Source organism: Passer montanus, unplaced genomic scaffold, assembly GCF_014805655.1.
Source record: "Passer montanus isolate IOZ18808 unplaced genomic scaffold, ASM1480565v1 scaffold155, whole genome shotgun sequence".
NCBI lineage: Eukaryota > Metazoa > Chordata > Aves > Passeriformes > Passeridae > Passer > Passer montanus.
The window spans coordinates 806998-827986 of NW_024362605.1; the positions used below are offsets into that span (position 1 = coordinate 806998).

A 20989-nucleotide genomic window follows, 5' to 3' on the forward strand; every position below is an offset into this window, starting at 1 on the left:
AGTTTAAAATTTTATAAAAGTTTAGTAAGGGATAAAAGGGATAAAATGCAGTGCTGGGATGCTTGGCTATTTGCCAAAAGCACATGGTTAACTTAGCAACATGTTCTCTATATGCTGTTACAGTACAGGGGGTACAAGCATATTCATAAGAGTTTATACATATTCAAACATTCCTTTGAGTTTACTTGTTGTTTTGGTTGGTTTTAATCTTTGACTTGTCTTCATGCCTTCTTGTAGATATATTTTATTTCTTCTTGTGGTTCCATCCTTTTGTATTTTTACTCCTCCTTCTTGTAGATTAAACCAATATATTTTATTTCTTCTTGTGGTTCCATCCTTTTGTATTTTTACTCCCTGATAATGAGAGATCAATAAATTATTCTCTTTTTTTGGTGCTCTGTTTTTTGTTTCCATTATCTTGTCAATAAGATAAGATAATATGATAACGTGGGAGCTGATTTTCCCAAATGTGGGAAATCACCCACAATTATTTCACACCATTTTCTCAGTTAGTTACATGAAAAAGCATTTTAGCATTTCACAGTCTCCACTATATTACAGTCTAAGATAGGATGTATTACACTACTATTTATAAAATCTATATGGTATATGCATAAACTGACAGATTATATTATATCAAAAGCAGTAATTTCAAATTGTACTATATCAGGATTTTTGTGATCAATTGTACCTTGCAAAGCAAAAGTTAATACATAAATCGAAAGCAAATAACTGTATTTGTTATTTATATCATTTGGGAGTCTTTATGTCATTTGAGAGTAGAATTTGACATCAGTTTCAATACCGATTAATACAAGAGCACAGAGTGACAGGACAAAACTGGTAGAAGTTTTCAGAGAAGCTCTGATTTGCCAAATGTGCTTCTTCTACCTCAGAAAGGAGCACAAAGAAATCTTGCAGGACTGGTGAGGGCAAACGGGGGGGTGTTGGTGGCAAGTGGGTTTTTTTCCTTTCTATTCTGTCGAAAAAGGGAGTGTGGCAGCCTGGGACCAAGGAATATTGATGGCAAAGTGATAGTGGGTGACAGCATCCACCTGACAGCAATGTTTATCCCCTTCCCTGAGGTTGCAAGACCTGTTTCTCTGTGTGTGTGTGTGTTAGCATGACAGGAAATAAATAAAAAAAAAAGAAAGTAAAATAAAGACAAAAGGTCCTGGCAGGTGGCAGGGCTGCTGAGGGGTTTGGGATACACATTCCCAGTGTGTCCCCAGCTGACGTGTGTGTGTGTGTTAGCATGACATGAAATAAAAAAAAATTAAGTAAAATAAAGACAAAAAGTCCTAGCAGGTGGCAGGGCTGCTGAGGGGTTTGGGATACACATTCCCAGTGTGTCCCCAGCTGACGGGATCGCTGTGGCCACGCCAGCACGGAGCTGTGTTGTGCTGCCGGGACAGTTGCTTGGAAAAAGAAGGAAAAAAAAACCCCTAAACAAATCGAAGAGGAAAAACTCACCCGGGCAGGCAGCAGCAGGCTCCGGCGTGGCCGAGGTTTCCAAGGCTACTGCAGCCACGCTGCCAGCTGGGACACGGCCGCTTTTGGGGTCGTTTTGTACAATGTTTAGTGTTTGAGCTGGGAGAGCCACTCGTGGCTCGGGTTGTGTGTTGCGGGGGGGAATTGCTGACTGAGGGCTTATTTGTTTGGTGCAAGCCTTGCCAACAATGCGAGCTTTCCTGAAGAGCTCGGGGGGGTGTTTCCAGCTGAAATCCCACACCACGACCATCGGGAGCCACAGAGGGGCCGACATCGTCCTGCAGGTAGGGCCGAGGCAGCTGAGAGTGAGCATCCCAAACCGGGAGGGGGATGGAGGGAAGGGATGTGCTGGAGCCCTCCGTGCAAAGTGTGGAGGTACCAGTTTGTGCTGGGACTGACGGCCAGAAAAGGGGCTTGGCAAAGCAGGAATGAGCCTGGAGCCACCTCCAGCAGCGTTCCCTTCCTGTCCCCTGCCTGCTCCCAGTCTGCAGGGGTCGCAGACCGCCATGCAGCCCTGGAATTCTCCGCCTCAGACAACAGCTTCATCCTTCATGACTTCAACTCCCCCCACGGCACCTTTGTCAACAGCTGCCAGGTCCAAAACGCGGCCGTCAGGGTGAGGCCGGGGGACATCCTGAGCTTCGGCACTGCGGGAGCATCCTTCGAGCTGGTGCTGGATGGGGCTGCCCAGGTAGGGTGGGGATGCCCAGGGAAAGGTGGATGCCATGGCCCTGGAAGGATGCCCGGGCAAGGGTGGGTGGGGATGTCCAGGGAAAGGTGCCCGGGGAAGGTGGGTGGGTGGCAGGTAGGGTGGGGATGCCCAGGGAAAGGTGGATGCCATGGCCCCTGAAGGATGCCCGGGCAAGGGTGGGTGGGTGGGTGGGTGCTGATGCCCAGGGAGGGCTCCAGAAGCAGGAACTTGCTCCCAGCTCATCTGGAGATCCTGAGGAAAGGTGCCAAAGGTGAGCGTCAGGAAAACCCACAAACGCCAGAGGTTTATGTCCAAAAAGGAGACAGAGGAGTCCTTCGTCTTTATTCAGATAAATAATTCTCCCAATTCATCTCCCAGATAAATTATTCTCCCGATAAAGGGCGAGAGTCCACTGGGGCAGGTGCCCCTGGGGTTTTCTCTCTCTCGGGGTTTTGGAAGGCACAGCCTTTTATCCGAACTCCCGGCCGCATGTTGCCCTCTTCCTTTTCCCACTGGCCGAGGTACTGGGAAGGTACAGCCTTCCCGAACCAACTACCATATATTTCCTCATTGAACCTACTGTTTTACCACAAAGTTCAGGAGTTCAGGTTTGTGCAGACCCTTGCCTATCTCAGGAGCCGAGCTGTCTGGGCTCTGCAACAAACCTGCCCAAAGTCAACAGAGGTATTAAGACCCATTTCAAAGACATCAACACCCCTACCTTCACCCATCAAATTATTTGTCAAGACATTAGCACGCATCTTTCCTGTCACGGGGGAGGAGGAAATGAAAAGCTGGAGCTCCCTCTGCTGAAGAAACTCAGGCAGTTCGGTAGGAAAATGGAAAAGCACGGGACAGAGATGCATTAGCAAAGGACGACCTGGAAAATGTCCTTTCCCTCTATTTGCATTTTATGTTTCTTCCCAAGCCACTTAACAAGAGAGGAGCTGGATTTCAAATAAAACATAGAGGAATGGATAATCCCCAGTAATATTTTTATTGTTTTGGCTCTTGAAAAATCCAAGATGCTGCCTAGGTAAAGCTAGATCATGCTGGAGCAGCAAGCAGTTGAATTCCCAAAGGCAGGTGAGCACAGAATTGGGTCTGTACAACAATGCAGAGCCTGTCCATGGGGTGCCTTTTCCTCACCCTGGGATCCCCCTTTGGAGGGGCAGCTTTGCAGCCTGACCCTGCTGCCTGCAGGGAGGGAACCACCTCGCTGTGAAGCGTCTGACGAGGGGAGGGATTGCTCCTCTGAGTCTGAGAGAAGGTGCTGTGCAGAGAAGCACACCCAGCTGGGAATCACACCCTGCCTGCCCTAACAGGCACTCTGTCAGGTTTTTGTGCTATTCTGCTGGGAGCCAGCGCCGTGGGCAGCAGCAGGAGCAAAGCAGCAGGGCTGGGATGTGCCCTGGGAGAAGGGAAGGTGCTGGAGGTGCAGGGAGCCTGCACTGGGCTCTGGGGCTCTGTTGACAGTGGGGGTTTGAGGGACCCACACCCAGGTCCGACCCCGCTGGCAGATGTTTAGTACAGCCCTTGTCACTGAGACCTTGGAGGTGGCGTGTCCCCACTGTCCTGGAAAGCTCTGCTCTTGAGGAGAACAGCACACTGTGTCCTAATTGCCAGTCTGACAGGCTCAGCTGATGCAAAGACAGGAACACAATGAGAGGCTTTGGTTTGCCTGGGAGAATGGGAGAAACAAATGGCATAGGACCATGTGTGAGCCAGGAGAGCTGTGAAAGGAGTGCTGCTGCGTGGTGCAAATGATGTGCAGAATTAGGGCAATCAGAAGGAGAGGGAAAAGTTCAAAAAGCAGAAAACCCCAATAATTTTCTTCTGTTTCAGCAAAGCATCTGGATGCCCTGATTCAAATCTGATCCTTGCATCATGGAAATGGGAAAAATCTAAAATTGTGCTTCTGCTGAGATCTATGCCTAGGTTTTCCACAACACAGTGCACGTGAATCCAGAGCTAAAATATTTCATAAAATCTTGCAGATAACTCGGTGCTTTCCCACCACAGATGCCCTGTCCTCCTATGAAACGTCGCATGGGGTGGAGTGGGCAGCTCCAGGTGGTTGCAGAGCCCAAACCCTGGACTGCTGCATCTCCTCTGTGCCTGCCCTCGCTGCAGGGGCAGCTCCCCCCTGACTCCCTGGGCAGTGGGGCCCCCAGAGCCCCTGGCCACGGGCCCCATCTGGTGCTGCCAAGGCGACCTGCGAGTGCCCGGGTCAAGAGCACAGCCAGTGCCACCTCTCTGGACACCTCCAGCAGGACCTCTGCAGTCAGGCCAGGTACTCCATGATGCCAAAACCAGCCATTTGTGTCCTGGTGTCCTCACAGAGCCACTTGATTGGAGCAGAGCAGTGACAAGTTGAGCAGCTGGGTGCGAGTCATTGTCCCCTGCAGCTGATCAAAATCTGTGTGTGGTCCTGGGTGGCATTTGGGTCAGGGATGAAAGGAGCTGTGCCATCCCAAAGGGAATGCTGTTGCCCTTGCAAAGGGACATTTCCTCTTCCTTTTTCCTGGTGTGGGACCCAGAAGGGCCATGACTGACTTTGTCTGCACCACTGACTCCTGTGCCTGTTCCTGACTCCTGTGTAAAGTTTTTTTCCCCTCCTTTGAAGTGGCTGTCTCCAGTGAAAGCACTTTAAAATGAGATTGTATCCAATACACCTCTGGAAATAAAGTATGTGATAGAGCAGGGCAGAGGTGAGGGTTTGGGCTGGAGAATGTGGCATTTGCCATGGAGGTTGTGGCCTGGTGCACAGTGCTGTGCTTTTCCTGCTGTGGGGTTGGGATTTTTGAGCTGTCATAAGCAACACAAAATCAGCAGTGAGGCAGCACCATGCAGTCCCAGTGCTGAACTGGAAACCTCAGTCAGGACAGGGGGGGATACACACAGCCAGGGTAGCACAAACTCCTTTTTTTGAGAACAGCCCAAAGGATCTCCACGCCCTAATGGGGGAAGACAAAAAAGCACAGCTTTCTGGAGGGCTGGCCAGTGCTGAAAAATAAGGGTCGCCTCTCTCTGCTGTGTCTCTGCTGCTTTTAGGCTGTTTTGGTTCCCAGAGGTGAATTAACTCTCTCTTCTGTGCAGACTGTTTGCAGTATAAGTTTTTTGCAGTCTTTTTTTTTTTGTTTTGGTTTTTTTTCTTTTTTTTTTTGTTTTGTTTTGTTTTGTTTTGTTTCTCTGCTGGTTATGAAGCAAACTCATGCCCTGAATAGTGGCCACTGCCTTGGAGTTTTGGGACAAGGGAAAAGGGTGCTGCAGGGAGCATTTTTGCTGCCTGCAGCCACCTGTCATGCTGATAATTTTCTTTCTTCCAGTCTCAGCCAGCTTCTCAGGTGATGGTGCAAGCAGAGTGGGGAGAGCCCCTCCCCTGGGGCCTCACAAGGTGGATCTCCTCCTGCAGGGGAAGGTAATGCTGAGGAGAGAGGGAGGGAGTGAGGATCCTGTCCTGGTCCTTGGAGGAGCAGGTGAATCCTGCCAAACGTCTGTGTCCCACCAGGAGTCCCAGCAGGGTGTGGGGGCTGCCACCAAAGCAGGTGGATGGAGACAGTGGGTGGCTGGAGGATGTGGGAAGCCAGGGACAGCAGGTCCCTTGCTGATGGCCTTGAGTTGGAACCCCTGGGCAGGGGGTCTGGAGCTTCAGTGGCTGCAGAGTGACCAGTGGAACCTGAATCTGCCAGCAGGGTGAGAAGCTACTGGAGAAGGAAGTGGGTCACCTTTTTGGTTTGGAAACACAGTTAAAGGGGAAGGATGTGGTGATGAGAGACCTACAGGAGGAGATCGCAGCCATGGCAAAGAAACTGGCCCAGGCAGCAGTGAGGAACGAGGCTGAGCTGACCCAGGAGCTGCTCACCTTCAACCGAGAGCTGGGAGCTCAAACAGAGGAGATCAAAGCCCTGAGGGAACAGGTACTGGAGGCTTCCATAGTCCCTGAGCAGGGAAACACCCCTCAGGTATAGATGTGTTTGTGGGGTAATACCCAGGTTTGGGCAGGAGAGGTTTGCGTGTCTGAAATCAAGGGAAATGAGGGTGAGAGGTTTCCTTCCTTCCTTCCTTCCTTCCTTCCTTCCTTCCTTCCTTCCTTCCTTCCTTCCTTCCTTCCTTCCCTCCCTCCCTCCCACCTCTGGCATTAGGATTTCAGCAGGAACAGCCAGAGCACATTTAGGATGGTATGTGAAGATGCTAAGGAGCGGTCCAACCAAACCACAAGTGCCAGATGACCCTCTCTGAAGGATCTGTAGCAGTCAATGAACATTCTGGTGAGGAGCACAGGTAAATCTGTATTTTGCAGATCAATGACCTGCAGAAAGGCTCAAACCAAGCCTTCAGCCATTCCCTCCATGAAAGAGACCTGGAGATCGGGAGGCTGCGGAGGGAAAGTGAGAAGTTGAAGAGAGACCAGGCTTTGACTGCAGGTTTTGTATCCCTGGAGCTTTGGGTCAGGGCATGAAGCAGTTTGGGACTGGCTCTGGATAAGGAGCAAGCATTGGCCAAATTGTACAAGCAACAAATCATTCCTAGTGCCTTGTGGTAAGGGACCCTAAAGAGCACCTCATTCCACCCCCTCCCATGGGCAGGGTCACCTTCCACTGTCCCAGGCTGCTCCCAGCCCTGCCCAGCCTGGCCGTGGACACTTCCAGGGATCCAGGGGCAGCCACAGCTTCTCTGGGCACCCTGTGCCAGAACCTCCCCACCCTCACAGGGAAGATTTTCTTCCCAATAACCCAGCTAAATGTCACACCTGGGTGACCTCTGACCACAGTTCTTTTCCTCAGGTCTGGTGAGCAACCTGCAAAGAGAACTCCTGCAAAAGGATCAGAAAATCCAGCAACTTCAGCAAGAGACTGAAAAACTAAATAAGGAAAACCAAGAGAAGGACAATCAGCTGGCTGTGGTTTCAGCCAAGGTTGGTAGCACTAATTAGGGGCTCAGTAATTGATGACCCATGCTTGACATGGGGATTAAGGTGGGAAAGCAGTGAGCAGGGTCATGCTTCTCTCTGGTGAGGATAGTAGCAGTTGTATCACTGGGATACAGTGGTGATGGTCCCACGACCATGTCTGGGTGTGCCAGGATGCCCACGGATCAGGGTCTCCTTCCCCAGCTGGACCTCTGCATCAGGTACTGTGTGCCCTGGACTCCTGTGAGCACAGGGCTGTTTGTACACACAAAATATTCCTGCCAAGGTCCTCCCGACGAGCCATGGGACTCCCTGTGGCCCAGCCTGGATTTGTCCTTAAAGAAGGTGCCTTGTGCAGCAGCAGTTTGTTCCCCTGCATGGGCAGCTCCTCCTCAGCTGGCAGAGCTGCACTGGGAGCATGATAAGGACAGACTGTGCTGGCTGCAATGTGCCAGGAGATCACAACGATTGACTTGTGAATCGTAGAATTGCTGAGCTTTGAAAGGACCTGTAAGATCAGTGAGTCCAGCCATTACCCCAGGACCACCAAGGCCACCACTAAACTATGTCTCCAAGTGTCTTTTAAATCCCTACAGGGATGGCAACTTGACCACTGCCCTGGGCAGCCTGTGCCAGTGTCCCATTCACAGCAGGAGTGATGGTATCACTGCCCTGATGGTTATTTTTCTTGGTTGCCATTCCTTCTAGTGCTCAAGAATTAAAGAAGAAACAAAGCATGAACTCAGAGAGCAAGAGCTAATCTCCTGCAGAAATGTGAGTCAAAAGTCATTTTGGGTAAGCAGTGGCTGCAGGAATGCATCAGCAAGGAATAATTAACTGAGCATAGTAAGGGAGCTGTTTGGAGCTCAGCTCCTGTCCTGAAAGGCACATAATGGGCATAAGACCTGGGGAAGTGTAAACCCTGTTGGATCTGCAATGCTGGTTTACAGTGTGAAGGGAAGGGTGGGGGAGAGGGAGCTTGGGGGGGATGTGATGGGAAATCAGATGAATTCCACTTGTAAGCTGATATAACCACAGTAAATGCAGGTTAGAAGATAATTCCAGTAAACAAAGTGAGTTAGATGGGCAGAAAATCATTCTGATGAGTGGAGGTCATCCAGAGGGGCAGTGCCCAGCTGCCCTGGTGAGACCCCCACCCTCCCCGGGCTCTTGCAGCGCATCGAGGAGCTGGAGCAGGGGCTGCAGGGGCTGCAGGGGGAGATCCGGAAGCATGAGAGTGTCCAGAAGCAACTGGCTGAGAAAACCAAGGTACTGTTGGCTGCAGGGGACACACAGAGGGCAGGTGCCATCATCCCAGAGGGGTGGGACAGGGACCAGCAATCCCTGGGAGCACAGGCTGGATGGGCAGGACATCCAACTGTCCTGAGCTCTGCCATGGACCCTGATGGAAGAAGAAAAACAGATGGCAGAGTGCCCTGTGTGGGTGTTGGGTGAGGAAGTCAAGGATGGACAATATCCCAGGGATGAAACCCAGGCAAAAGGGTTATCCCTATGAAGGGTCAGTGCTGCAAGCCCACTCCCTGCACCAGGATTGCTGTCTGTCTCCTGGCATTCCAAAGGCACGTTTGGACTCGTCTGATGGGAACAGTGGTTGAAATGGCCGTGGCATGGTTTTGGATGTCACTGTGAGATGCCAAAGCTCTCGTTGCAGGCGGAGGAGGAGCTGAAGGCAGCCTGGTCCCAGCAGGCGGGGCAGCTGCGGGAGATGGGGCGCAGGGAGCGCCTGCTGCGGTCTGACGTGCAGAGAGCTGGGGAGCAGGTAGGGATGCAGGGATGGGAGCATCACCACCGGGGCTCTGAGCAGCACAGGGGTGCAGCTTCCCATGGGGAAGATGTGCTGTGGAAACAGAAACCCCGAGTCCTGAGCACCAAACCCTGGCACGGGACTTATCTTGTCACTGGGTGAAGTATAAAAGGCTTATCCAGAATTTGTGTGGGCAGCATGGACAACGTAGCAGTTTAATAGCATACAGAAAAGGAATCTCTAATCTGAGTTATGCTGTCTGGGAGCCACACCAACCTTCCTCAGTGCCTGGGTAATGCTGCTCTGGGCAGGGACAGCCCTTTGCAGATAACATCACACTAGATATGGACCATCAGTGATCAGCAGAGCAGCTGTCAATGATTCGTGGTGTTTGTTTCTATGTGTTGATCCCTGCTGCAGCTGGAGTCCTTCAAGACCCAAGTGATGCAAGTCTTTTCTCCATCAGCAGCTGGCAGCACAGGGAAACCTGTAACAGAGCAGCAGGTGAGTTTGGCCACCAGCTCACAGAGATGTTCAGAGCCTGCAGAGCCTGAGTGGCTTGTGGCAGCTGCTGCAGAACAGCCATGGTGCCTGCTCCATGTGCAGTAGGGCTGCAGCATCCAGGCTTCTCCAGAGGAGGATTTGGGCTGTCCCAGGTTAATGGCACTGCTCCATTGTTACAGCAAACCAGCCCCTGGCTGGGTAGTAATTGGCACAGACTCCATGAAATCACAGAAGGCTGATCAATAATCTTTATTAAGAAACCCATTACTCTTTTTATACCCTAGTTCACCACAGGCAGAATTAATTGATCTTTTAATGAAAACACCATCACCATTGGCTAATTAAGAAACCACCCTTTGGTAAACAAATATCCATAACACATTCCACATGTTCACAATACCAGGTGCAGCAAGATAAGAATTGTTTCTCATTCTTTTCTCTGATCTTCTCACGGGCTTTCCCAGAACAATGCCTGGGAAAGTTCTGTGGTTCTCTCTGTGGCCAGAGAGCTGCTGCCACACTCCATGACATGAAAGAGACAGAGTTCTTTTTTTTCCCTCAAAGCTTGGGGGGAGTCAGTGGTCTGCAACAAGGACAAGCCCAGGAGACTGTCAAGGCTGCCAGTTTGCAACAAGTCTCAGTTGTTGCTCTCTGAGATGATCCCTGGCCCCTCAGCTGGAAAACAGTACGAGTCTTATCCTCCTCTTTCTTCACTCACTTTTGCCAGGTGATAGAGAAGGTCAGGCAGATCTCTGATGAGAACCAACAAAGTCATGAGAGAGAAAAGAGTCTGCAGAAGGAATTAAGCTCCAGGCTCGTAAAGGAGAAGGAGCTGTCTGCAAACATCGAGGTGTTCAAGGACTCCCTGCAAAAGCTCCAGGTCAGCTCTTTAAATACTGAGGACCAAATGGCCGCTGGAAGATAGTGGCACAGGGTGTTTTGTTGGCCTGAGAAAAGGTCAGAGTAAAGATACAACCCTGAAACAAAGCATCATCCCTAAGTCTTCATGTTCCCAGGAGTTTGTCACAGATTCTCCATAAGGCCCCTCCTGTTCCACCCCCTGCCATGGGCAGAGACACCTTCCCCTGGCCAAGGTTGCTCCAAGCCCCGCCCAGCCTGGCCTGAGATGTTCAGAAATGCTGTGTCATTTGCCAGTCCCTGAAGGCCACTGACAGTGGAGACTGGCTTGTTCCCCACGGGTTCCATTTGTTCCAGGCTTGCCTGAGGAGCCCCTGCAGCAGTGCCAGCCTGCGAGGGGAGCTGGGGCAGCTGGAGCTGTTGTGCCTGGATCCCCCTGTCTCGGCCATCAGGACAGCAGTGGTGGACATGGCACGTGGTCCCCTGTCCTGGCTGGAGGGTGCAGAGCAGCTCCTGGACAGCGCAGGGGTAGACCTGCACACCTCTGGCAAAGGTCTGTGTCCTGCTGGGCATCCCTGGGAATGTGGGATGTCCTGGCAAGACAGATGTAGAGGAGAAAGTCCAGCCTGAACCACTCCTTGGGGAGAAAATCACAGAATCGTGGAAATTTTAGGGCTGGAAAATACCTCCAAGGTCACCAAGTGCAAGCATTAAGCCAGCACTGTTCCCAAGTGCCACAGCCTCACACTTTATTGAACACAGGAATGGTGGCCCATTCCAATGCCTGACCATCTTTTTCATGAAGAAATTTTCCTGGATATCCATAATATGGTGTGTGAGCACCCCACACAGTGAGGCTCCCTTGACTTTTGCAGGGCTGTTGGCTGCTCTCAGGAGCTTGTTGGAAAAGAGTCAGGAGATGGCACAGAGGAATCAGATGTTGCAGGTACAGAAATATTTATGCACATAAACCAGGTGGATTTGGACTCTTTCTATGGGTAAATATGATGGCAGTCCCAAGCAAGCCAGTGTAGCACCTAGACTGAGGATGTGCAGTCCCTGAGTCTAGAGGAAATGTAAGGTAAGGGAGACAGAGCCCACTGTCAGCGTGTCCTTATCCCTAATGCAGCAGGATGGAGAGGAGATCTCTTTTGTGAATTTTTTGTGAGTGAATGAACACAGGAGGTTTATTTCTTGCCCTGCTGCTGACATACTTCCTTTAATACCTCCATGTCTCCCTGTAGGAGCAATTAGAGAAGCTCCAGGAGCTTCAGGCAGAGCTGCTGCAGGGGCACACAAAGGAGCTGGAAGCAAAACATGAGCAAGACTTACAGAAAAAAATCCAGCAAATTATCCTGGAAAAGGACAAGGAGAGCAAACAGGTACAGTGACATGGTTGGTGTTTCAGAAGAGGAACATTATGCAGGAAAAACGGATATCTGTAAAAGTGTTGGATAACAAGAGGAGGAACCTCTAGCTCCAAACTGAATGCAGTCCCAAGGGACTGGATATCCTCCCATATGGATCCAGGTGATGTAAACTTACAAAAGTATCCACGGTGGATCTGGGAAGCACCTGCAGGTAACATCAGGGCACACAGCTGCCAGTCAGTCACCAGGGGAAAGGGATGCAAGGAGCATCATGATCCATGAGCTTAGGGAAAGATTGCACTGCTTCTTCTCAAGCCTTCTCTCCCTCCCTCCCTCCCCACATTGGACTCCTGTTGGCTCCTTTTTGGCTGGAAAAAGTTCTTCCTGTGGAGCAGGGGGGCAGCAGTCCCCCCCAGCCCCAGGCCATCGCACCAGTGGCTCTGGTGTGGGGTGCAGTGTCAGTCGGGGTGCAGATGGGTGCTTTGCCATGTGTGCGTTGTGATTGTTGTGGCCTTGTAGGACAGTTTCCAGTCTGCTTCTGTGTCTGGCACCTTGGGAATGGTGGTTTCCTGGTGTTCAGTTTTCTAAAGAATCAGGCAAGGAGCAGCCAAGCACCTCCTACCCAGTCTCTCAGCTGTGCTTTTCCCCAGGTGCTCCCATCCTCTCTTTCACTGAGTTACCTCGTGTTCTGCCAAGTTTTTCTCCCATCGCCTGCCCCTGCTCCAGAGCAATGACCCTCCCTGCTGCTTTCCTCCTTGGAGCTGAGGTCTTTTTTTCCTGAAGTGAATCTGTGGTTTGTTGATTCACAGATTCTGGAAAGCGCTGTCACTGAGGAGAAGGAAAAATGCAAGAAATCTGTGGAGGAAGAACAGAGGAAGATCCAAGAGTTGGAAAGCCATCTAAGAAGCATGGCTGAGGTGAGCATGGGAGGTGAAGCAGAACAGCTCACTCCTGGAATGAAGAAAAGGGGAAGTGTAATGTGGTGCTCCAGAGGCTCAAAGCAGTAGATGAAGGGGTTTCCCTGTCCCTCCCAAATACACAGAGAGCAGCTCTGCAGAAAGAAAGGTAGATTCCTGGCTAACCTAATTACTTCTAATTTCCTCTGATAGGCAAACACAAAGAAGGCAGAGGAGCAGGAACTAACAGAGGGAAAACTGAGAGAAGCTTTGCATGAGCTGAAGAAAATTACTGCACAAGAGGTACTTGCACCGACCTGTGCAGGTGGAGGATGCACTGTTGGAGAAGAAGGCTTCCCTCATCCTTGAAATCCTTCCCTCCAGTCTTGTCACCACCATCCAGGAGAGATGATGCTGATGGTGATCCCAAAAGAAGCCCCCAGTGCTTCCAACCGAGCTCCCATATCTTGTTTCCCAGGCGCTGTTACAGCAGCAGGTGCTCCAGCAGAGCCAACAGCTCAGGGCTGCCCAGGAGGAATATGAGTTACAGAGGCAGAAACTGCAAGAAGAGGTAGCAGGATACAGGGAGCAGAGCAGGCAGCATTCCCTGACCATCTTGGCTTTAGAGGACAGGCTGCTAGAGGCCACTCAGCAGCAGAAGGTGCTGGAGGAGGAAAAGACAGCACTTGTGGAAAAAATGGAAGGTAGGTGAGGGTTGTATGGGATGTGCCTGTACCAGGAACTGGCTGGGTTAACATGAAATGTGTGTGGAGATGGGACAGTGAATTTCCTGCTATAGAAAACATTGGGAAGATGTTGAATGAAGGTTATTCCCCTGCCGGACAAGCTCTGTGAGGCCCTGCAGAAGCCGTTTCATTGTTTGGTGGTTTTGGAAAACATTTTTTCATTGTTTGGTGGTTTTATCAGGGCTTTGCTGCTGGAGAAGGGCTCTTTGCCCTCTAAAATTACAAGACTGGCATGCTTTGGGCTTCTCCAAGACAGAAGCAATCCCAATCAAGGGTGGATGTCAAGAATTGTCCAGTTTGCCTTGGAACTGGGCTCTCAGGGACATGGGTTTCCCAAAGAGACAGTCCTCAGAGCTGCCACATGAAGGAAATTATTTATGTAGCAGAAGCAACAAGCATGTAAGTGTTACAAAGAAGTAATAGGCCTTATTTTTTTGTGTCCTTTAGGACTCCAGTGTGATGCCCACAGCTCAGCATCAGGAGATTGGCTGGAGATTTGTCCTGCCTTGGAGTCTCATGTTTGTCTGAGGTGAGCAGCACTCGCTGATGGTGATCAGAGATGCTTGGAGAAGGGCAGGGACCACTTGGGAGAGCCTAAGGAAGTCCAATGTCTCTTGTCCCAAGATCTTTTTAGTCTGGGATAGGATTCAAGCCCCTTTGCTAGGCTGAAGTGATCCTAAGAGCACAGAGCATCAAAGTGATGCCAAATAGCACGTGACAATCTGCCATCCCATCTGGATGGCTCCAGGTGAGAGCAAGTGGTGTAGCCAATCCCACACCACAGGGTGACCCCAGGGGACCAAAAGGCAGGTAAAAAAATAATTAGATCATAAAATATTAAGCAGGAATGCAGCACAGGAAGGCGTGCATGGGCTCCCTGCAATGAGGTTTCCCAATGGCTGTGAGATCTGCACTGGTCTTTCCCAGGAAACTGCATGAAAAGCTGGCAGTGGTGCAGGGCATGCTCCTGGAAAAGAAGGTAGTCATCAGCAGGCTCAGCAGGGAGCTGTCAGAAACCAGAGCCAGGATGTCGGACATGAGAGGTGGGTGATGTGCACTGTGTGGCTGCCATCATCCCCATCCTCCTCCAAGACACACAGGTCACAGGAAATTAATGTCACAATTCTCAGGCAATGCTTTGTCCTGCTGGGGGCAAAGCAGGCAGTCTATTCCCTTTGGGAAAGTGAATTTCTCCCCATCTTTGGCTAAGTAATAGCAGTGACAATGAGAGAGCAGAGTAATCAGGGAGGGAGCAGGTAGACAAAACTGAGCTCAAAATCACACTGGTGAACTTCTTGGAGCTGAAGATGTTCTAAGCCAGTGGAATGGGAAAGCCTTGCCTGGGATTCCTCCATGGGCAGTGCTGTGAACATGAGGACAGAGCCCATGAGGAATGTATGGAGTCAAAAAATGCAAGTCAGAAAATGCTGGTGACCTGTCCTCCTACAATATGAATGAAAATTGCCACAGCAAGGAATTGCCCTGGCTTGTACCTCCACAGAGGGACTGGGATTTAGTAAACCAGGACGTCCTGTTGGCATGGCCCGGGATCTGAGGGCAGCTGTCAAGGCAGAGCTCTGCAGGCATGAGCCCCATTGTTGCTTCCATGAGTGTGCACCAGCTGCAGATCCCCCAGGACTGGGTGATGAGTCAGCCAGCATCCCACGAGGCTGTTCTGTGCTTAGGGGAGCTGAGTGAGGAGCAGAAGGTGGAGCTGGAGCACAGCCAGAGGCAGCTGAAACACCGGGAGTGGGAAGTGAACCAGCTCAGGGAGAAGCTATCCGAGGTGTCCAGCCTTGTGGAGGAGAAGGATCGGGCCCTGAAAGCAGCAGCTGAAGAATTAAGGTACACCCTGACATCACCCAAGGCTTCATGGATGCCGCTCTGTGTGCCCAGCAGCTGATGGTGTTTAGGGTTCTCCTCAGAGCAAAAGGCACATGTGACAGTATCAGGATGGAGCTCAGCTCTGAATCCATGACACAGGAACCGAAATCGGGGTTTAGTGGAGCTCATGCCAGTAAATGTGTCACTCAGGCACTTGTATCTAAGCAAGTGTTCCCACCCACACTGTGATAGTCATCAGTGGGTGCCCAGGGTGCTGCTTTCCACAAGCTGTTTGGGTCACCTTTACCCATCATAGGGTCCCACAACTTCTTGTCTCTCCACATAGCCAAGCCCAAAGGCGCTGCCAGGTGCTGAAGGATGCTTCCCAACAAACACTGGAGAACAAAGAGGATGCTCCCAGGACACCAGTGCAGGTGAGTGAAGCCTCCCAGAGAGTGAGTCCTCACGGAGAGGACTGAGGTGTGGGTTTGCCAAGAGCACTGATGGCACGTGGTGTTTCTTGGCATCACGGTGAGAGCCAAGCCTGGAGCTGCCCTGCACTGGCCTGAGGGTGGGATGGCCGGGCACCCTTCCCAAGCCAGGGCTGCCTGTGCTGCCTCTGATCCAGGGAACCCACAGCCCCCACCAGGCTGCTGCTGGTTAATGAGCTGATGTTTGCACAGCACTTTGGAACCACCAAGTGTTGTGTGTGCTAATAGCTGTGTTAATTGCCGATTAGAGGGAATAGCAACATGCAAGCATTCCTTCCTTTTCCCAGCTTGCCAAGCTGTGGATGCTGGCTGTGCAGGTAATGCAGAAACAGTTCTAGGCGTGTATGTGCAGAAGTAAGGGCAGCTTGTTGCACAGGACAGGAAGAAACGCTCCTCATTCTCCTGTGCCAAATCCCTATTTGATTTTCCCAAGGCTGGAAAAGGGAATAACTCGCAGGTGGTGGCAGCAGCAGATGGAGGGACTGTGGGAATTGTACATTCTGTTCAGCGATGGTGGCAGCCAGCAGCGTGCCAGCGAGGCCGGCTGGCTGCGGGGGCCGGCGTGACTCACAGCCAGCTGATGAGCGGGCGGAGGCACTGCCCATCCTGCTCCACATGCTGTGCTGGGGAGGGGGAGATCCCTGTGCTGGGAGTGCCATTCAGGAGCGGGACGGGCAGAGATGTGGGGTGACAGCAGCCAGACCGGAGCTGGGGGTCTGCAGCCGTCATCACCCTGTGGCCCTAGTCCCACCACAGATTTTTGGATGTTTGTCGTAATGCAGGGATCTGGATGGGGCTGGGAGAGGCAGTGCACATGTAGAGAGTAATGTCCAAGTTTGTGTTTGGGACTCAGTCTCTGAAGTGCACAGGTGTTTGTGTGTAGATGGCAAATGCTCTCTGGTGGTGCAAAAGACAAGGGAAAAACACCAATGTGGCTGTTCAGAGCTGTGCACCAACCCTCTCCTGGCTCTCCAGAGCATTTACAGGGTTCATATCCTGACCATGGCACAGCAGAGCAGGAAAGAGGTCTGTGACAAGTCTCTTACACCCCTCCAATCCATGGAGATGCTCCCCAGGCTTTGTTCTTGTGCCGAGTGCCCGGTATCTGGCAGCAAGGCTGTGTTTACATTGAGCTTGTGCTGTGCCAGATGCAGACTGGTCAAGAACCTGTCTTCTTTCAGGAGCCACCATCAGACCTGGCTGAGCTCGGTGCGAAGTGCCAAGGCCTGAGGCACGAGGAAACGATCCAGCGCCAAAAAGAAGGTTTGGCCGAGCTCCGGGAGAGAGTAAAGATGCTGGAGAAGAGACAGTGCTCAGGTGAGCAAGGCTCTCCTAGAACTATGGAATGGTTTGGGTTGGAAGAGACTTCAAGGACCATATTGTTCCACTCCCTGCCATGGGACACCTGCCACTTTCTCAGGTTTCTCCAAGCCCCGTCCAGCCTGTCCTTGGGCACTTCCAGGGATGAAGTTGCCACAACTGCTCTGGGCACCCTGTGCCAGGGCCTGCCTACCCTCTCAGGGAGGCTGGGAGAGCTGGGCAGCCTCAAAGTTGTGTGGAGAGTGGAACAATTTAGCACCTGTTTGTTTGCCTCCAGGTGCTGTGAAGAGCAATTCAGAGCCACTGGTGGTCTGGATGAAAGACTTACCAGAGAAAATAGTCCAACAAAGAAGCCTTGAGCTGGAACCTGCTGCTGTGTTGGGAGAAAAACCGAAGGCTGGCAAGGTAGGGAGGCAGTGTGTGGTTTGTAATGCCTGTGACTGTGTTTGGAAAGTACGCCCTGGGAAAGGAAGAAATAGGTTTTCAGAGATGCTAAGGAGTCAGGGAGATGCAGCCTGATGGATAGCAGGCAGTGCTCCTGCAGAGGATGGCAGCTCCATCAGGACCAGCACATTGCCTGGTGCTGTTGGAGTAGCAGGGGTTGGGCAGGATGGGAAGCCTGGGACCACAGCAATACTGGGCTGGTTTTCCCATGGGGTGAAAGGGAGGCACAAGGCCACTTCACCAAAAACAAGGCCCAAAGTGGGCTCCAGAGGTCTTTCCCTATCTTTGCAGGCTCCTGACCATGTTCCTAATGGGAGCTCATTCAGGATCACCAACAGCACAGCGAGCTTGGAAATGGCTGAGGCAAGAGACTTGGGTGAGAAGATGGTACGTCAGGGATAGATGTGGTAAATGGTGTAGAGTGTGTACATGCCCAGCATGTGTAGAGTTCAGATGTTTTTTGAAAACATTTTGGAGGTATGTCACATCAGGATGCTGCAGGAATGTTGAAGATGAACTGCTTTGTGGCCCAATTAAAGACATCCCTGTCCATGGCAGAGGGGGTTGGTTTGATGATCTTTATATTTCCCTTCTAATCTAAACTATTCTATGGTGCAGAGCACATTGTGTGTCTGCCAGGACATCCTGGGATCCCAAAACATGCCATGGTGCATCAGAGAGGCTGGGGAGCAATGGAGGGAGCTGCCAGGGAAGGGGTCCATGGGTAGCACAAGGGGGGGTTTCTTCCCTCCAAAAATGCAGGGAAACACCCAGCAGGGAAAACAGTCATCTTAGAAAAGGAAGCAATCCAATTCCAGTGAGCTGTGCAGCTGGGAATGAGATGCAAACCTACTTTCCTTGGGACGTTGTTGTGTCCTCAGGAAAGCAGACAGAAAGCAGATGGCTGAGCAGCGTGATGGAATGCAGCAGACCTGGTAAATAATGCATTCCCTCTTTTTCCCACAGTACCTTGATGTAATCGGTGCTCTGGGAAGCCTGGTGGAGATGAAGGAGCTGTCAGGAATGCAGCCTCTGCAGCACCTTCCTCAGGAGAAAAGGGCAGAAGTGGGACTGCAGAGACAGAAGGCCCTAGAGCTGTTGTACAGAAAGATCAGGAACCTCCAGGTTCGCCTGGAAAGGAAAGAAGAAATGCTGAAAGATTATGAGGGAAGTGTGGAGCAGCTCAGGTATGGAAAGTCAGGGTTCTGAACAAGACCTGATCCTTGGATGCCAAGTGACAGGGAGCTTGGGGCAAGAAGTGACATGACACTGCTGAGTCCTGTGTCTGTCTGGGACCAGTACTATGGCCACAGTACAAAAGTCAAATGTCAAGAGGAGTGGGGAAAGGTCCTCCCAGTTCTCTGCAGTGGTACCTTCTGCAGCCTCACACAGTTGAGCAGTATCAGAGCTGGGAAAGCCTTGACAAGTTCCCTTGTGCTGGGTGGCTGGAGCCTGGGACAGCAGCAGCATCGGCTGGGGCAGAGGGACGGTGTCAGCAGGACCAAGGAAGGCGTGGGAGAGCACAGCTGAGGGTCAGGGTGCTGGTAAGGGAAAAAGACCGACAGAATCCTCCCCTCCTGTTCTGCACAGGCAGAGCCAGGCTTCCCTGCAAAGGTGCCAGGAGGAGATGTCCACCCTGGAAGATGAAGCCCACAGGGAGGCAGAAGAGAAGGCTCTGCTGAGAGAGGCTCTGGAGAGGATGCAGCTCCAGCTGGACCAGGAGAAGAGGCTGCGGCAAGCGGCCAAACGGCGCAAGGTGAGAAGGCAACACCCAACTCCTGCTCTTTGTACAACAGCCAGCTCCACCTGTTGGGAGCCATTCAGAGTGGTCAGTCAGACCATCCCAAGAGGCTGGATGTTCCAGGCCCCCAGCGCTCAGCTGCAGCATTGTGGCCAAATCCCTTGATGAAGTTGGAGGAGGCGCAGACACCTGTAGGGATGGGTTTGCACTGTGTATGAGGGAGAGGGAGAAGAGCAGGTCATGCTGAGCTCTTGTAGTCAGCGCTGTGTCTGTTGTCTCTGTTCTGCAGCCTGGAGCCACAAAGACTCTGCTCAGGCAAGCCGAAGGCCAAGGAGTGCATGGCAGATGCTGTCAAATTGGGAAGCTCATAGGAGCAGCACCACGGGGACCTTCACTAGGTGGTGGTCTGCAGTAGGAACAGTCATCACTGCACACTCTGTGAGGGTGGAGGTGGCATGAGGTGAGGGTGCATTTTGAGGAGCTCCAGTTTGTATCCCGAAGCTCCTGGGCACACTGGTGTGACTGTACAGTGCAGGACCTTATCTTCCCATAGTCCATATCCCATAGAGTGTGGCGGGACTTATGGCAGTGGAAAAGGTGGTGAGGATATATCCAGTGTACACGTATGTGTATTTGTGTGTGTGAATACAGCCTAGTGATGTGTGAAATCAGTTGTGGGGGGTGTGTCCTGTCCTTGCTGAAGTGGCCTCAAGCACATGAAGCCAACATGGCTTGAAATAGCCCTTGTAACTCCTATGTCCTGCAGTTTCCATCACGTCGTGGGGAAACTGGAACATAAGACACAATGTAGTACAGAATTCTGGAGTTCCTGGAACACCCCAGGAATGCTGAACCTGCCACCTGGGAACGGGGAAGAAGAGGATCTATGTCAGCCATTCCAGTACTGCAGCAGCATGAGGACAAGCTGGGGAGATGAGAGCGATGTGCTGGGGGGGTGGGGTGGGGTGATGGCACAGGCTCACTTACTGATTCTTACCCTCAGCAAAGGGGAGAGCAGGCCCTGGATTTTGGGGAACAGCAGTGTTTTGGGGAGGGGGTCCCTGCAGGCAATAGGCAGCTCCAGCACATCATCCCTGCAGTTGCTCTGCCTCAGCACCGCTCGGGGCAGTCCATGTGCCGAGTCCTCTGCATACCTCTTCAGCTGAGGATAATTTGGATGTGAGCAAAACCCCACTGTGATTTCTTGGTCTTTATTTTTTAATAGGTTGAAAAAGGTCTGGAAGCAACACAGAGGGCTGCAGCAGGCTGATGCAGGGCTGCATCGTCTCTGGGCATGCATGTGTGCACAGTGGCTGATCCCTAGTGGGGCTCTGGGCATTGGTGTGGCCTGGTTTTCCTGCTCCCTGTGCCAGGAGAAGCTGGATGCTTCCCTGTCTGAATGCCTGGGTTTACTCTGGGGCAAAGCATGACCTTGACCGATGCTTGAGTAGGTTAAAGGTGCTGCCGTGGGCATCCTCTGCAGGTGTATCTGGAGATGTTGGGCTGCTCTATGACTCTGTGTGTCCTCTCCATGCCACCCTTGGCAAACTCTGGGTCAGGAATGGACGGAGATGGCAAGAGCACAGGTGGTTGTGAGTGCACCAGACTCCCCGTACTCGAGCCTGTAGACTCACAGAATCATGGGCTGGTTTGGGTTGAAAGGAATCCTCAAAATGGTCCGGGGGATCCCACCGGGGTATGGTGATGCCGGGCCTTAAAGACCATCCCAGGCTGGTCCCACCGGGGGACTGATGAGCCGTGCCGATGCTGCCGGTGGAGGGGAGGGGGTCTGAAGGGACGGTGATGGCTGATGGAGGGCGGCGGGGAGGGGACCCTCGGGGCCGGTGCGGGAGCCGGGCGGGCGGGGCGGCCCGGGCGGACGGGATGTGCTGACGGGGGCGGGCAGCCCGAGCTCCCCGGGGCGGGCGCCGGAGCC

General features: G+C 52.0%; 1 protein-coding gene across 1 annotated transcript; it reads left to right on the plus strand.

Moving 5' to 3' along the window:
- The first annotated feature begins 1481 nt into the window (after positions 1-1481).
- On the plus strand, positions 1482-19985 carry LOC120498990 (forkhead-associated domain-containing protein 1-like). Its single transcript, XM_039702332.1, is given in 32 exon segments — positions 1482-1775; positions 1976-2182; positions 4205-4475; positions 5512-5603; positions 5878-6102; positions 6486-6609; positions 6970-7100; positions 7803-7868; positions 8271-8363; positions 8767-8874; positions 9280-9363; positions 10091-10243; positions 10579-10774; positions 11097-11167; positions 11466-11603; positions 12401-12508; positions 12701-12790; positions 12966-13191; positions 13681-13762; positions 14161-14276; positions 14919-15078; positions 15404-15512; position 15759; positions 15982-16033; positions 16035-16093; positions 16096-16142; positions 16733-16865; positions 17146-17273; positions 17604-17699; positions 18279-18499; positions 18903-19068; positions 19343-19985. Coding segments are annotated over 32 exon segments (3975 nt in total). The 5' UTR covers positions 1482-1679; the 3' UTR covers positions 19469-19985.
- The last annotated feature ends 1004 nt before the right edge of the window (positions 19986-20989 follow it).